The 15863-nt window shown below is 46.0% G+C and overlaps 1 protein-coding gene across 1 annotated transcript; it reads right to left on the bottom strand.

The window, feature by feature from the left end:
* Window positions 1–2233: 2233 nt before the first annotated feature.
* On the bottom strand, window positions 2234–10825 carry LOC116495333 (cytochrome P450 2W1-like). The gene is made up of 9 exons (XM_032197752.1): window positions 10643–10825; window positions 8390–8552; window positions 6935–7084; window positions 6672–6829; window positions 4994–5164; window positions 4197–4335; window positions 3660–3844; window positions 2915–3056; window positions 2234–2421 (listed from the first exon to the last, which is right to left on the bottom strand). Exons 1-9 carry the CDS (start codon window positions 10823–10825, stop codon window positions 2234–2236), a joined length of 1479 nt encoding a protein of 492 aa, XP_032053643.1.
* Window positions 10826–15863: the final 5038 nt, after the last annotated feature.

Below are 15863 nucleotides of genomic sequence, written 5' to 3'. Positions count from 1 at the left end.
ATCACATCTTGCTTGCAGGGGCAGAATTAAAGGCTCCCACCACACCTTCACTGATGCTAGTGCTGTCTCTGCATAGTGCCTTGGACCTCGAGTCTCTCACCTCAGCTCTGGCCCTCCCAAAGCATCACTTGCTGACTCTGTTTCTGTTGGGCAGCAGGATGGGGTCTTCTTCAGGGGGCAGACAGGTAAAGCAACTGAGCAACAAGCTACACATCAACTCAATGAAGGTAGGGAAGTGAAAAAGACTTTTGCCTTTGGCTTCTGAGAGGCCAGGCCTGTTCCTGCTCTACCCCCCTTCAAAACTAATATGAACTCAGAAGAAACATGTGGCAACCACCTAGTGCTTGGGGGAGAAAACGGCTGGGTTCAAATCTGCATTAACTCACTGGTGGAACCTCAGACCTGACCCCTTGTCACTGGCTTTGGGTGTCCTGGCTTGGAAGGAGAGAGGTGGCTCCTTTCCCAAAAGCACAGCAGCCTCCAGAGCCTGCTCTTCTCAGACATCACCTTTCCTGCTGGCTTTCTCTGTCAGGCAGAGCAGCAGAATTTGCAATATTCATGCCTCAAAGAGAGCCACAAGGTGCAAACATCCAAGGGAAACAGGTTCCCTTGACTCCTTTACAAATGTATCTTACTTGTACCTGTATTAGCAGACAGACGGAAGTGATCGCTTGCTCTCCAGCACACTAAACTAGATAGCTGAATGTATCTCCACAGAAGAAAGTGCTGTCTCCCATTTATTCCTTCAGCCAAATGATGGCAGAACATTGATTATGACTCAGCTACTGATTTATCTAGCAGAAAACATTGGCTCCCTGGGCTCATAAGTGGGTGGAAATACCATTTCCACGTTCCTCAGTGGCCCTGAGGGTCTTCCTGCTGGCTGCAAAACATGTTTGTGCCTTGCAACACACCATCCTGAATGGAAGGCAAACATTTTGGGGCAGGACAGGTTGCTGGGTATTGAAAATTAGGTATGAACAACTCCACCTCACCCCGTGTCTGTGGCTCACAGCACGTGCAGCGGGCTGGGCAGCGTGCTCCACATCCCTGCCTGCAATCCCCGGTGCTGCTTGATGCTGGGGACAGGGGTCCCTGCTCTCGAAGGGGCAATGATCAGGTGTCAGGATTGCAGCAACTGTACAGATTTGTAAAATGAGGACCACCTTCTATTCGCAGCCCCTTTGTGCACCGGCCAGAGCAATAACCGCTGTGCAGAATCTCATTTCTGTTTTCCTTCTGCCACGAGATGGCACCACGATCCCTCCAAGTCCCAGGCAGCCCAACCCTGCACTCCTTAATGGGCTAAAATGCTCTGCCAGCTACAAACCAGTGCTCTCAAAAGGGGGCAGAGCTAAGCCGTGAGGCTTTATGCATCCCCAGTCCAACTGTGGTCACCTGTGAGCAAGGCTGGGAGCAAAGACATATGCACTATTTATTTACCGTTATCCTGGGAGAATCAGATGGTTCACAGGGAATAGGAGTCTTCTTCTTCTCATCCAACAGCAGACAAGGATCCCTCCCAGGGGTTAACCTGCTCAAACACTTTGTGGGACAATGACTCAACCGACCTCCCTACAGTACTATCAAGTCTTTCTGGCCTCCATTCAGCATTTCAGATCAAGGAAGAAGCAAGCTGCTGTAAATGACAGTCCGATTGTCTTCGGAGATGAAGGGATGGGATGAGGTCCCTCAGAGCACAGGGAACCTAAACAGTGCAGGGTTTGCATCTGGTATTCAAACCCAGAAGAACGGAAAGTGTTGGAAGAACATGCCTCAGACATAAAAAGAGCAAGTATCAAGGAATAATTTATCACATGTACAGCAAGAAATGGGAAAAAAGCAGGGATTCGAGGATGAGACAACACTGGTACCTAATATTGTATTCCAAATGAAGAAATAACCCCCATCTGAGAAACATTTTCTCTCATAAGCTCAGAACAAGGATAACTTTCTTACATTGTGTATTTAACGTGTAAAGCAGTGACGGTTCTGTCATTTCCAGCCATCTATCTGGCTGGTATTTTCCAGGTAACCTTACCCACCAGCTCTCCTCTGCTTAGAAAAATATTTGTTCAATAAACATTTTAAGCATAGAGCCAGTACTTGAAAGGCTCTGAGTAAGAAGACACTACTTGTATCTACTGCATAGGGATCTGATTTCTCTGTTGTGCATCTGTAGGGCTCTGCACAAAACAATTACAAGGATTTTCCTCAGCTCCGAGCCTTGGGCTTATGAGCGTAGCACAGCGCAGGCACACTGTGGATGGGGTCTCATGGTGAATCCAGCCTCTGCCGTTGTGTCCAGCTCTGATTCTTTGACCCCAGATGGAGGCTTAAAAGTAAATTTCTGGATCAAGCCAGTGAAGAAGATGAAGAGCTCCACTGTGGCAAGGCTTTCTCCAATGCAGTTTCTCCGCCCTGCAATGCCAAAAGCATCGTTGTCTGTAGAGTAGTGGCTCCCCAGACAACTCTTCCCTCCTGCTTGGTAGCAACAGTGTGAGGGACAGAGCAGGCTGTAGGAATGCAAAACAGCATGGGGAGATACTCAGCAGCCACCACCACTGGTCTCCTACACCTATTTGAACACAGCTGTTTCCCTCTAAGCCTGCAAGGAATTGATTTGGGATAACCTAGAAACCATCCTTCCCAAGGGAGAGGGAAGGTAGAACTCTTGCTTGAGGGTGTTGAGGCTTCTATAGTTCCCAGTAGTGTCTTTGAACCGTAGGGCACAGTGTGAGGAGCTGTTTGCAACTCATCAAGACCCAGAGCAGATTTCTGCACCATTCCCACCAGTGATGTCAGTACTGTTCCTAACAGAGGCACTCTGTCAGAGGCAATCCTGACTCTTGACTGATGTGTTCTGTGGAGCTCTGGGCGCTCAGAGCCCTGTGCAAGGCCACACTTTTGTTACCTGTGGAGAAGGGCAGGAATGCTTTCTTCTTTACGAAGTTCCCTTCTGAATCAAGGAAATGGTTTGGGTTGAATTCATCTGGCGTCTCCCACTGTGTTTTATCCAGCAGCACAGAGGTGAGCAGAGGAATCACTGTAGTTCCCTGCAGCACAACCACGTTCTGCTTAAGGGCTTCGCCCATGCAGCCACATAACCACACCTCCCCCTTTGGGCTGCCTCTGCAAGCAAGGTTCCAAAGAACTAGTTGCTAGATTTGTGCATGACCAGATGATGCTAGTTAGTGGAGAGGTCCTGTTCACTGGTATCACTGACTAGTATATGATTAAGTAACAGTGGTTGTGTGCTGTTACTGAACGACATTAGCCAGGCTTCCTTCCTGGCCAGATAATCTCTGCTTGCCTCAATTAGGCAATACGACAATGCCACCGTGCTCCAAAGGCAGCACTGCTTTATAGGGCATTAATGACAATGGAGAGAGTTAAGAGAATAGGGAATGGACTCCAGATTATCATGACCGAATGAGAAAACAAACAGAGTAATGGAAAATGAGGAGTTGTGTGCATAACCCTGAAGTCACACTTCCATCAGTTTGGATGCTGAGGAGATGGAGGATTAGGAAACTGGCTCTTCCCCATTGAAAGCCCTGTGCCACAAGCTTCCCTCCTTCCTGTGACATTTTGCCCTGTGGGTCACTGGTGTGGTGCATGTGAACCACCCTGCTCTTTGTCCGGAGAGCAGCAAGTACCTTGGGTATGAAGTAGCCTTTAAAATGTGTGTCAGTGGAGGTGCACCGGGGAACGTGTGGCAGGAGGGTGACAAATCTCTGCACTTCGTGAATGACCGCGGTGGTGAAGGGCATTTTTTTCCGGTCCTCAAAGGTAGGCAAGCAGTCAGGGCCAAGAACTTGCTCAATTTCTGCGTGCACCTTTTCTGCAGGGCAAAAGGAAGGCATGAAGTGAGTTTTCCTCAGTGTTAAAGCACCTTCCAAATCCCAGCCCACACTGACTGTTGGCTGAACTACCCCAGGGTGGTGAGAGATGCAGGGCAGGGAGTTTCCCAGCCCCAGGGAGCAGATATGAGGACAAACCCTTAGATCCTTTGGTCCTGAATGGCAGCATGCAAAGTTTGGACAGAGGTGGACAGGTTTCAGGCACTCAGATTTGGGATGCTCTAGCACACGTGGGCAGCTATGACACTTTTACAGGTGAGCAGCATTTATGAAGTCTCTGCAGAATACTTTAATACCCTATGTAAGAAAAGCAAAACCATAAAGGTGTCTTACTTTGAATCTCAGGGTACTTCATCATCAGCAGAACAGCCCATTGCAATGTTGTGGATGTTGTCTCAGTGCCAGCCATGAGCAGGTCAAGTGCAGAGGCCAATACATTTTCATCATGGAAAGGACTATCTTTATTTTTCTCCTGTAGCAAAAATAAAGAAAAAGTCACTGCTGTTAGCATGGAAAACAGAACTAGGATGGTGCTCTCAAACCCAGAGTCATATGATCACAGGAGGTGGAAGAGAGCTGGGAACCCGCATGGCTGGGAACCACCTCCAGGCAAACTCATGTTCCAGTTCCATTTGCTGATTCCCAGTCCCATCACTAGAACTAGTCAGGATTCACATCTCTTTCCAAACACACCACCTCTATGCACCAGAGATTTCCTGCTTAATGTCCTCCGCTAGCTTTAAAGTCTGTAGTGAAAACCCAAAGAACACATCCCTATCTGGAAAGAACACTGCCAACCCACGTTTTATATACACAAATACTTCTGCTAACAGTCTAGGATACATCTATTCATTGCTTTTTTTTGGACTTCTTATTGTAATCATGAGCACCATGATACAACATCTCATTATCTAGAAGGGACTGTCCCTGGAAGATGTTAAAGGAGATACCACCCAAAGGGGTAAGGCAGTCTTTAGAGACCTTACAGTGTGATGCATGTGAATAGGAGGATGTTTATCCAAAATTTAAATATTTTCATGTAGACCTTAGCAGAGTGCATTCATTAATCAAGCAACACGGAGTGTCTCCGCATAGATACCATACCAGAAATCATCATATTGTTAAAATACCTCTTGTTTGAATACCAGTGCATCAATGTAGCTTGTCAGGTTGTTTCCATTAATGTTTTCTTTGCTCTCCTTGATGTGTTTCTTTAAGATTACACACACCTCTTCTATTTTTTTCAGTATAATCTTGTGAGGTTTGAAGAGAAATCCAAGGAATGGGTAGAAATTAAATAGCTAAAAAAAAAAGAAAAAGGTATAGAAAAATATAAATTTCCCAATTACACTGTAAAACTTAAGTATCATAATGGAGAAATCATTTAAGTGAGGAACCAAATGATATAGTATTGGAGTTTCTCTTTGTTGGTAACTTAAAAAAATTTACTGTATTAAAATGTCTCCTTTTACTAAAAATTCTTTACAGAAATGAATGGAGCTAATCAGACTTGTCTAGACATAGCCTATAAACATGAATTAAAAAAATACAATTAAGGGAAAGTGATAGTGAACTCATGAAACAATGAAATTACATTTTTAAGGAGGTAATAAAGTAAAAAGATAAAGCATTACACTTTAGCAAAGAAAACTTCGGGTGTTTAGCAAGCCCAAATCCTCGTGTTTTAAAGTTGTTAGATCATCATTTTTAACTTTCACATGGATTATAAATCAATTACACTCACTTCTCAGCATCATTAAATTTCACAGCACAATAAATAGTTGCATTTTATGTGCGGGGGGTTACTTACACCATTTCTTAATGTTATAAATAAACTGGCTGCAGAATAAAATTCACAAATCTCTTGTTCTACACTGTGCTAACCAGTTATAATTTTGCTGTTTTCTGCAAAAACTAAACCTGTTGTAGAGATTAAAAGAAAAGGGATGTTGCTCATGTCTTCATTGTACATTGTTCTTATTCAGGTAAAAAATCATCAGCATCCTTTTTTTAATTATTTTTCAGACAGCTTTCTGGATGACTGTTTCAACATTACCTTGAGTAACTAATACTCTATTCCTTGTGATGGACTAAGATTAACAAGAGCTCTTGGAGCAGATGAGAGCCCCTTAGTTGGAATATACTTCTTGTGCAGCCCTGTTTAGCAGGCATGCCCTCACTTTCCAACTGATTTAGTGCCACAATAGCAGGTGTGAAAGGTCTGTATATTGAGTCTGCAATCCTGTACTCTGTGACTTTACTAGTTTATGTAGCAAGAAGCCAAAACACCAAATCTTAGTCACTCCCAAATACATGTGGAATCATCCCTAAGGCAACTGGTTACTTCTGGGATGTTCACACAGCATGGCTATTTATGATGGTACATGCACAAAGCCAGTATTTTGATATTTCTATCGCTGCTATGTTTTTAAAGAAAGAAATTCTGGCCATGCCCTCCGAAAGGCACCTGATTCCCTCCAGTCTCTTCCACCCGAGCCTTGTTTAGACCAAAAATAGTAGGAGTATGGCTGAAAACCTCAGTTATTGCACTTTCAAGCTGCAGAAGTGAGCACATCCTTTCTTCTGACAAGGTCACTTCAGTGTTTCAGCCCAGTGTTACCATGTGATGTTGAACCTCCTCTGCAGGACATATGCTGTGGGATTTCACAAAGGCGGAAAACCCCTGAACAAAGAATGCTATGTTTCAGTACCCTAAAGCTTCTTCAAAACCATCCAGCGTTAGTAAATCGCCTTGAGCTACCAACTCCAATGAGATACTGGAGCTTCTCAACACAGAGGGTGACTTACATGCAAGAACGGAGAGCCAAGAAGGAGCATAACTTCATCTATGAGTCTTAGCAGAGTGACAAATGTTGGGTCTTCATAATCAAACCTTCTCCCAAAGAGTATAGCAAAGGTGATGTTGGTGGGGGCTGTATTCAAACATCGAAGTTGGAAAGGTCCACCTGGGAACAAACAAAATCATAACTGTGTTTGGAATTTCCAGAGCAAGCCAGAGGTCTTCGCTATGGCTTTGCCAATATAAACCAACCAACACATCCCCAGCTCACCTTTGAAAGATTTGATCAGTCCGATGAGAAACTGAAGCTCCTCAAGGATCCTTTCTTCTGCCAGCCGCTTCCCCATGCCAAGGTCCCGCATGGCTGTCATGGTGAACCGCCGCGTTTTCCTCCAGAGCTCTTGAGATGAGAAGAACACACCTACGGAGGGATCGCATGGCTTGTTTGCCGAGGTGGTATGGGAATTTCTCAGAACCACCACAAGCACAACTATTTTGCAGCCTGGAGGAGCCTGCTTGGGAGGACTGGGGTGCTTGGGGAAGGCCAGCCCCAGGTAGGTTCTGTAGGGCAGGAGGCAACCGTTAAAGCAGCCAGGTGCTGTTCACACCAAATCTCTGGGTTTGGCTTTTTTGTAGCTTCGTCTCTTTGCAGCCATACATGGCAAAATGCTCTATGCATGGTATTTATCTCAGGCTGACTTGTTTTTTCTCAGAAAAACAATGCAGCTGTTTCACAGAGCAAGGCTGGGAGCAGATGACAGTGCTCTGACCATGTCATGAACAGGACAAACTATTTCCCTGAAGTGCTTGCATTTAGGGGATGAACTTTCTTCTGCGCAGGGGGACAAGGAGGGGTGTCAGGGAGGCACCACTGCTTACAGCCAGGAAATATCCCTCAGCTGGCGTTAAGTAATCAGCCAAAAAATCTCGTATTTGACAGAGACAACCTTTATGGCAGAGACAGTTTGGGTACAATTCAGAAATCCTCCCTTCCCAGGTGGGCTTCAGAGGCTGAACATAGTCTGTATCATCATGCACAGGCTGCGAAAGCAGCATAGCATACCCTTCCTCACCCTGGGCCTCACTCTTAAAAACAAGATTAAAAAAAAACCCACACGCTGTATGCATTATATACATATTAGGTCATCAGATCTTTTCCTTTCAGCCCTGGATTATTCCCTTCATTGTTTTTCAATGTCTAGTCTTGGGCAATGTATTACTTTTTAGCATGCAATTCAGAAACATGCCAAAAATCTGTTTACAGAAGTAATTGAGGTACAAACAGCCCGTGCTATTGCACTCTTGCCAGTTCTTGCAGTCTTTATCATGAGTCATGCCTGATCCAGGCTTTGTCTGAACTCCCAGTAACAGCAGAGAAGAGATTGCATAAGGACCTCGGCCTTCATGTGAAAAATAATTTCCTTCCCTCTGCACTGTAAAAAATCCCTTGAAATGTGAACCCAAGTGATGCTAAAAGAAAAAAAAAATGATAAGGCACACAAAAAGATGCCTACAACTATTCTTCTGAAGAAAACAAACAACAGCCCCCAAACCCATCAAAAATAGCCCTTGAAGGTACGCATGCAGCTCCAGACTTAAATACTGCTGCAATTGAAAGAAAAAAAAAAAAAAAAACACGCAAAAAAAAAACCAACAACAACAAAAAAACCCCAAACACTTAAGAACCAGCAGTGAACACGTCCTTATCTTTTTAAACCTCCAGTACCATTTCCATGTTGGATGTGATGGAAGATTGGTATAATGGGTCTGTCTGCAAACACATCCGCCGTGTTCAGCAGGGCGTCTTTCACTGCCTCGTAGCCAGTCAGCACCACCACCTTCTGAAACCCCAAGTGAACAGTGAACACTGGCCCGTATTTCTCTGAAATCTACAAGGAGAGGAAATAGAAGCCGTCAGTGGTAGCAGTGTGTTTTGCTGTGGTGGTTAAGGAATTGCCTTCACTCCTCCTCCTGTGGTCAGAGGGGCTGGAGAGATGCCAGAGATTGAACCCTGAGACACTTCAATTAAACAGGAATCAAAGCAAATACACACTGGGCTGTTCAACCCACAAACCCACTCATTTTCTGAGCTGTTTGGACCCGCTTTGGCCCAGGGGGTTAAAGAGGCAGAAAGTAACAAGACCCTTCGGACACTAACACCAGCACAAAGGCATCAGGGACATCTTGCAGGCAGCTACCGGGCGACGTCTGAGCTGGTGGGCTGCAATGCCACAGCCCACCACGAGAGGATGGAAGAACAAAGGTGACCTAATTTATGATTAAATTTAAATTAAAAAAATGCCACAATTAATGCAAAGAGATATGTAATATGGTTCACCAGGGATGGACATACAAGAAACCATTATTCTTTCAATCCGTCTGAGGAAATGACCACTGTCCCACACACTTCTTTCTATTTCTGCCACACCACAGTGTTCAAGCCACTGCACAGCAGGACAGGTCTGTACCCACCAGCGATGCTTTACAGCAAGATGTGAGAGCCAGGCAGCAGCAGCTCGCTGCAAGGCTCATGGACACAGTCCTGCCAGGCCATATAGGGATTTAAGACTTGACTGAGAGCAATGCCATTGAAACTGCACAAAGCTGTTATGAGATCGAGCCTGGTGTCCCACAAAAGACAGTTCAGGAAATATAAACCAGAGGAGAAAACTTAGCAACCCCTGCAGCTGTACCAAACCAACAGGTAGCCCTGGCAGAGTTTAATCTGCACTTCAGCAGTATAGCCAGACTCATTTTCTTTATGAAAAATAATAATAATTAATGTGTGTGTGTGTGTGTGTGTGTGTGTGTGTGTGTGTTAGGAGGACTCTGATTTCAGTCATCCACTCAAAATAACACTTTGGTTGCTGCTGCATAATCTACTAGGCAAATATCATCCCTAACACCTGCCCACTGCTGCAGCCCCAGGAGCCCTCTCATTGTGCTCTCCCATTCACAGTTTCCAGCCTGAATGCAAGTCAGGGCAGAGCAGGCATAACTGGGTCTGCTCGGCAGCAGGCATCTTTCTCAGTTGTTTTTTTGATGCCGTAATCTAATGTGGGAAAAAAGGCATCGGTGTGCCAAACGTGCTTCCCAGCTCCCAAGCCCTGGACTCTGAGTGCACTGAGGGCTGGCTGGTGGGATGGGAACAGGGATGAAGATGCATCTCCAAAGGCATTTTGGAGGCCCCTCACATGTTACAGAGACTGGAGAGAGACAGGGAAAGCCAATCCCTCTTACCATCCCTCTTACCTACGCAGTGCTAAGCACTCCGGAGGGCTGCTGACAAACTGATGCTAACAGGCGTGGTGTAAGGAGCAGGATACTCACACCCTGGGTCCCAACACGTGGAATGCCCACTGAGCCATATTTTGGCTCTAAGAGAAGAAACACATTGAAATTTTCTATTTTTTTTTTCTGGAAGACAGATGCAAGACAACCGTGACTCTTACAGAGAAATTTGTCTTGCACAAGTCCAAGTCATTCACTATTTCAAATGATACAAATTTTCTCCTACTTCTCTTCTTTGGGCTGTGCTATCCTAACTCCCATTCAAAGAACTGCCATCATGAACAAGAAATACAAGCTATTTTGGCAACTATACTTAAGCATCCATCTTTCAACTTGGCCACACGGACACTCAAGTATTTTAAAGTATTTCACAACACAAGAAAGATGCCAAAGTTGAAGTTCATCAGTCCAAACAGGACACTCATAGTTCTCAGTGTGTGAGTAGTCCTCATGTAAGTACTGCTCATATTTAACATCAATTTCTGCAGAGCTGGGATTCAAAAGTTTCCTTGGCCATTTTAAAACCTTTACATTTAATTTATTAAACTTCTTTTTTTCTTTTTTTTTTTAAGTGCACTTGGCACTGAACAATTATCTCAGAACTGTCATCTGAGGGAGAATTTTAACCAGGTACCTGCTGACATCCAACACCCTGAACACCCCAAAACCAGAAGATGCTTGTTCTTACCTTCATTAGGGACTTGTCTTGCCTTCTGATGTCCAGCAAATGCAGGTTACCAATGACTGGAAGAGGAAATGGACCGGGTGGCAATTTTAAAGCTGATTGCTTGAAACCTTGTAAAACATAGAGTGCAGTTAATAAAATCAAGAAGCACAGCCCACAGATGAAGATGGGCATGAAGGCAGCCATAGTTTGGTGGAGCCTGCCTTTCCGAAAAGCTACCGAGAGATGTGTTTATTGGAATGTTCACATTATATTTATTCAGAGGATCTGATACCAGGGGCTTTTCTGAGCTTTGCTCAATCTTCCCTTCCACGCCCATATCTCCACAAAACTTGGAATTTATGTCTGCACAAGGCAAAGTCCAAACACAATTTGGGGAGGTGCAGGCTCACAGGCTTCCCACATCATGGGGCATGGCTGGTTTGCTTCATTGCCAGAGTTTGGCTTAAATTCTTCTGCCTGCAATAATTTGCCCAGCACCTGGGAGTCCCACATCTGTTTCATTATTAGGCATTAATCATGAAACCCCTCTTTACATTCCTTCTTCATCCCTCTCTTCCTTCCTCCATCTAAACTCTTCCGTTCTCCACATTCAGCCTCTTCCTTGAACACAGGCAGATCTTCACCTTTTATCTTCTAGCTCTTTACCTTACAAATACTGATCCCAAAATAATCCTTCACAAACATTGCCCATCCCATGGTACAACAAAGCAGCAGCAGATTCTGCAGGCAGAGACTTGCTCCAGGCAATGCATGAAGCTGGCTGTAAGACTTCTCCAGCTCCTTCCACCTTCTTGTGTCCTTGCAGTGAAGCATTTTCTCCCAGTGAAAGGAAACAGAACGGGACAATGCAAAAACCTGCAAAAAATCCAGGACACACTTGTTGCCTCTGCAGATTTGGAACTCTGCTGCTAATCTCTATGAGCAGCTCCTATTTACTGACACTTTGATCTGGGCTGTCCTAAAGATCTGCCTATAGACTGCAGACAGAAAGCTACGCCTCTCCATCGGGGTAGCCCTACAGCCTGCTTATGTGCCACCATTACACCGGATCGATCGGCTGTGAGCACACAGCGTTCAGCTCATTTTCTCTGCTACTGGCTTGCAGTCATTTTTCCGGTCTCCCTTGGAGGACACTGGGCTGGTGCTGCTGGGCTGGGGTTTGCCCAAGCACCTCTCTGATCGATCCGTCTGCTGGTGGCTTCCAGCACCAACCAACACACAGGGTCCCCACAGCTACAAGTGATTTCAAAGAAAGAAACCTGAGCTACCAGGCTTGAAGGATTGGCCAGTGCTGTGTACAACACTTAACAAGGCACTTCTACAGCTCTTACTCTTCCCTACTGCTGGCTGCATTATAGAAAGCTCAATAAAATGCACTTGCTGAGCTCCTCTTGTTTTTCTCCCATCAGAGGCTGGTGAAAAACTAATTCCTTGCTAGAAATCCCAAAGTTATAATTCAGTTTTGCGCCTCAAACTTTTATGAGCAGGTCTTTCAGTGAGGTGACTTTCTTCCTGCTTCCCATACAGTGTTACCTTCTTTACAGGACAAAATGAATACAAAAAACATGTCTTGGAGAGCTGGGTTATTGAACCAATATAGATGTGGAAGGCTTTGTGCCAGATCTGCTGTTCCCACTGGTTTCTGTCATCTAACAGAGTGAGACCTGCCAGAGGTTTCCTCATTATAGGAAACACACATTGCTTTTGTAAAACTACCGTCGTCTCACACCTGATGCAATAGTCCCACAGGTAGGAAAAGCACATTTGATGTCTCTTTTTGGAACCCTTTTAGATCACAAGGATTTCACACTACTCCCTACTGCGATACGAGGTGGCGTCAGCCCTCAGTGTGCTTTGCGGTTGCTCCAAGACCCAGCAGGTTCGCACACCCTGGACCACTTCACCCCAAACCCACTCGTGTTATAAACAGCATTTTCCTGTGGTAAGACCAGGAGACTGGGAGTCTGGATATGTGCCTTCATGTCCTTGCTGGGACAATGACTTGTCTGTGTGGCTCTGAGCAAACCACCCGAGGACTGCAGCGCGCTGCCCTGCTCCGGGCTGGCCTGGAGAGCAGCGGGGTTGTGCTGTGAATGCAGCCCTTGTGGCTGCAGCTCCCATGGGGCTGACTCAACTTTGCTACCGTCATCGCTGGAAGGTCTTTTGGGCTCCGTACAACAGGAGGTAAGCAGCAAGTGGTGTAGGAACTGTACCTTCTCACAGCGTAACGCTTACCAAAGGCAAGAGGCAGAGGTGGCAGCTGGGTGCTGAAATTGTCTTTGTGATTCCTGGAGAGGGAGCGAGGAAGCAATGAGACTGCATCTCCATGCAGAACCCAGCAGGGAAAAGTCAGCTCCCTGCCTGCAGCCTGTGCAGCGAGGGAAGGGGGAAGGTTATTCATTACCTGCTGGGTGAAGCAACCCACAGAAGAGGTAAAGCTGGGCAAAGATAACAGCATCTTAGATGGCATGCAAAAACACTTTCCCATAAGAGATATAGGTTAAAAATTAAAATGAAAATTAATCTTTATCTAGGAGTAAATGAACCTTTTGAAAAACCAAACCTCCCCAGCTCTGGCAGGGTCACGCCACAAGTCAGAGGAGAAGTTACAGAAAGAGAGGCCCTTACACAGAGTGTTCCAGGTATGAACCACCCACGGATTTGTTGTTGGAAAAGAAAGTCGCTCCTTGGCCTATGAGTTTGGAGATCAAGGCCTTCCAAATCAGAAGTTGAACAGAGAGGACTGGTGTGCAGAAACCAAGCTCTCCTGCCTGCGTCAGCCCATGGGGCCAGCCATGGGCAGGTGGGGTTTGAAAATCACTATTTCTGGGTGTACCGTACTATAATTATAATTTTGCACTGCAAGGAGCCTTGGCAACAGCACGCCACTCAAGCCCTGCACCTGGAGGAATCAGAAGACAGGGCCTTCAAAATCTTCCAGTGGTATCAGGACTACGTTTAGCAGGTGTTTGAATCTGCCCCCCAAAGCAACATCTGGTAATTCCGGGTAGCATCATACTATTCACCAGCACGTACGGCAGTCACACACAGAGCACGCTGGCATGTGCTCTCACCCTGCGGCCAAATCCCTGCCCCATGCTACTGCTTCCACACCCCATGGGTATGCAGCACGCACCAATTAATGTCCCTTCTGAGCATTTGGTGGCTTTGTGTAACAGGCAGTAAAGCATTCAACTTCTGTTTAAGAGAAAAGGCCTTGGTCCCAAACCAGACTGCCCTTTCCTTGACTCTGTAATCTTTTTCAAAGGAATACAATGAAGTAAGCAGGCAGCAGAGGTGAATGCTCCATCCCCTCCCCAGCACACCCAGCAGCTCCGGCTGATGCTGTGTTACTGCTCTGAGATGCTCAGGCTCCAGGGACCAGCCTGGCACAAGCTCTGCTCACAGACCTTTTGCTCCTTTCTGAGGCCTCAGGATCTGCTCTTAACCATAACACTGGGCTCTCCTTCCCCACGATGGAAGACCCAACTGTAGCACATTTTGAAGTAGGATTTGCTGTGCTTTTAACATTCTCCTTCCCTAGCATTCTCATCCCATTTGCCTGCCCACTAATCCTCGAAGCTTCAATCATGGGTTTTAGCAGGCGCTTAATTATTCACAAGCACAAATTTAAGATAAATACTTTTTTGCTCTTTCTGCCAAGATTTCAGCTTCACCCTTTCCTTTTTCTCTCTGTAAAAAAAGACCTAAACTTCCCATCTTGATCTACTCCTGAGGGCATCCACGCACAATCCTGCCTTGGCTTCTCCACCTTCACCTGCACAGAAAGCTCCGCAAAGCTAAGCCTGTGACTCAGTGGAAATGCATGCTGCCAACCCCAGAGCCATGGGAACAGCCACCCCTGCACCCAAATCACCCAGTCTCACGCCATGGGACCCCGAGAGCAGGACCCTGATGATGGTTCCAAAGCAAACATGAAATCACGGGCAAAGTCGTCTACCTACACAGCTCCCTGTTGCTACACACCAACCAGCAGCCGACCACTCTGCGATAACAAGGTCAGCCCTCTCCAGGTTGGGTTATTCAAGCTGCAACCTTGAAATCAGCATTCGAGTGGGTTTGAAGAGGCTGGCTGAGCACATTGGCTGTGGTGAAGCACCTTGCACAGCCAGGATGTTGTTGACCGCACAACGAGTGCCTTTAAGTCATTGATCCCTACGAAAGCTTTGTCCATGAGGTCATAGCCGCCTGTAAAAAGCTATCTCCCATAACAGGGCTTGGCAGCACAAGCTCTGCCTGGGTTTGGAGAGGTCTTGTGCGCAGAACAGCAGCCAGGCACTTGTCACAAGGAGGTTGAAGTGCTTAAATCAAATACAAGCTTCCGCAGTGCTGTGCAGATTGTCTTTCTAAAAGCCCCAACACATCTCTTCTCTGCTGCATTCTCAGCTACTCTATCGCTCTGGCATTGCTCACTGCTCCCCAGCAGCGGCACAGTACCCATCAGTGTGGCACGGAGTGAGCTCCAGCAAAAGCACTGCTTTTATGCTTGCTTTACGGGGGGAAAATCCAGCTGTGAAAGTTCAAAGGCCTCATGAGACAGTGGCAGGAGCCAGATTGGAATTACAGCCATTGCTAGCAGGCAGACTGAAGAGGGTGACAGGCCACTTGCCACCGGCAGGTAACGATGCAACTCAATCTAACATAAGGTTATTTTATCCCCCACGAACACCTGAAATCTGCAGTTTAAAAGTTCAGCCTGTGGTTTTCAACCCATATCCTCAGCAGTGGCCATACTACAAAACAAGCCCACCTCAACATGGCTTGGAGCTGCTTTAAACAAACCCGCCCCTTGCTGGAAGCAAGCTAGGGATTGGCAAACTGGAGTTTGGGAACGTTTGCCACTATATTGCTTTGCTGTGTCACTGTCTTGAATGGCCAAGATGCATGCCAGAGACTGTGCTAAACTTGCCCAAAGGGACACCATGTTCTTCTTTAGGTTACAGATTAATATTTAGTCCAATCAGTAATTTTAAGTTAAAAGGTAGCAGTATTATCTGACCAGGTTAGCAGCATAGACAGTTATCAATATGCAGCAAGGAAGTTTGTCCCTTTTAAAGGTGGTTTACAGTGCTGGCCAACCTTGTTTCCCTTGTGTGTTCTTTAGGAAGTAGGCAATAAATCCTTGAAATTTTGCTCCATCAACCATTGGCCAGTAAAAGTCTTACTAGGTTGCAGGCATATGGTCTTGAATCACTAAAAA

Source organism: Aythya fuligula, chromosome 15 (genome assembly GCF_009819795.1).
Source record: "Aythya fuligula isolate bAytFul2 chromosome 15, bAytFul2.pri, whole genome shotgun sequence".
Lineage (NCBI taxonomy): Eukaryota > Metazoa > Chordata > Aves > Anseriformes > Anatidae > Aythya > Aythya fuligula.
This window is presented reverse-complemented; position numbering and strand designations above follow the sequence as displayed.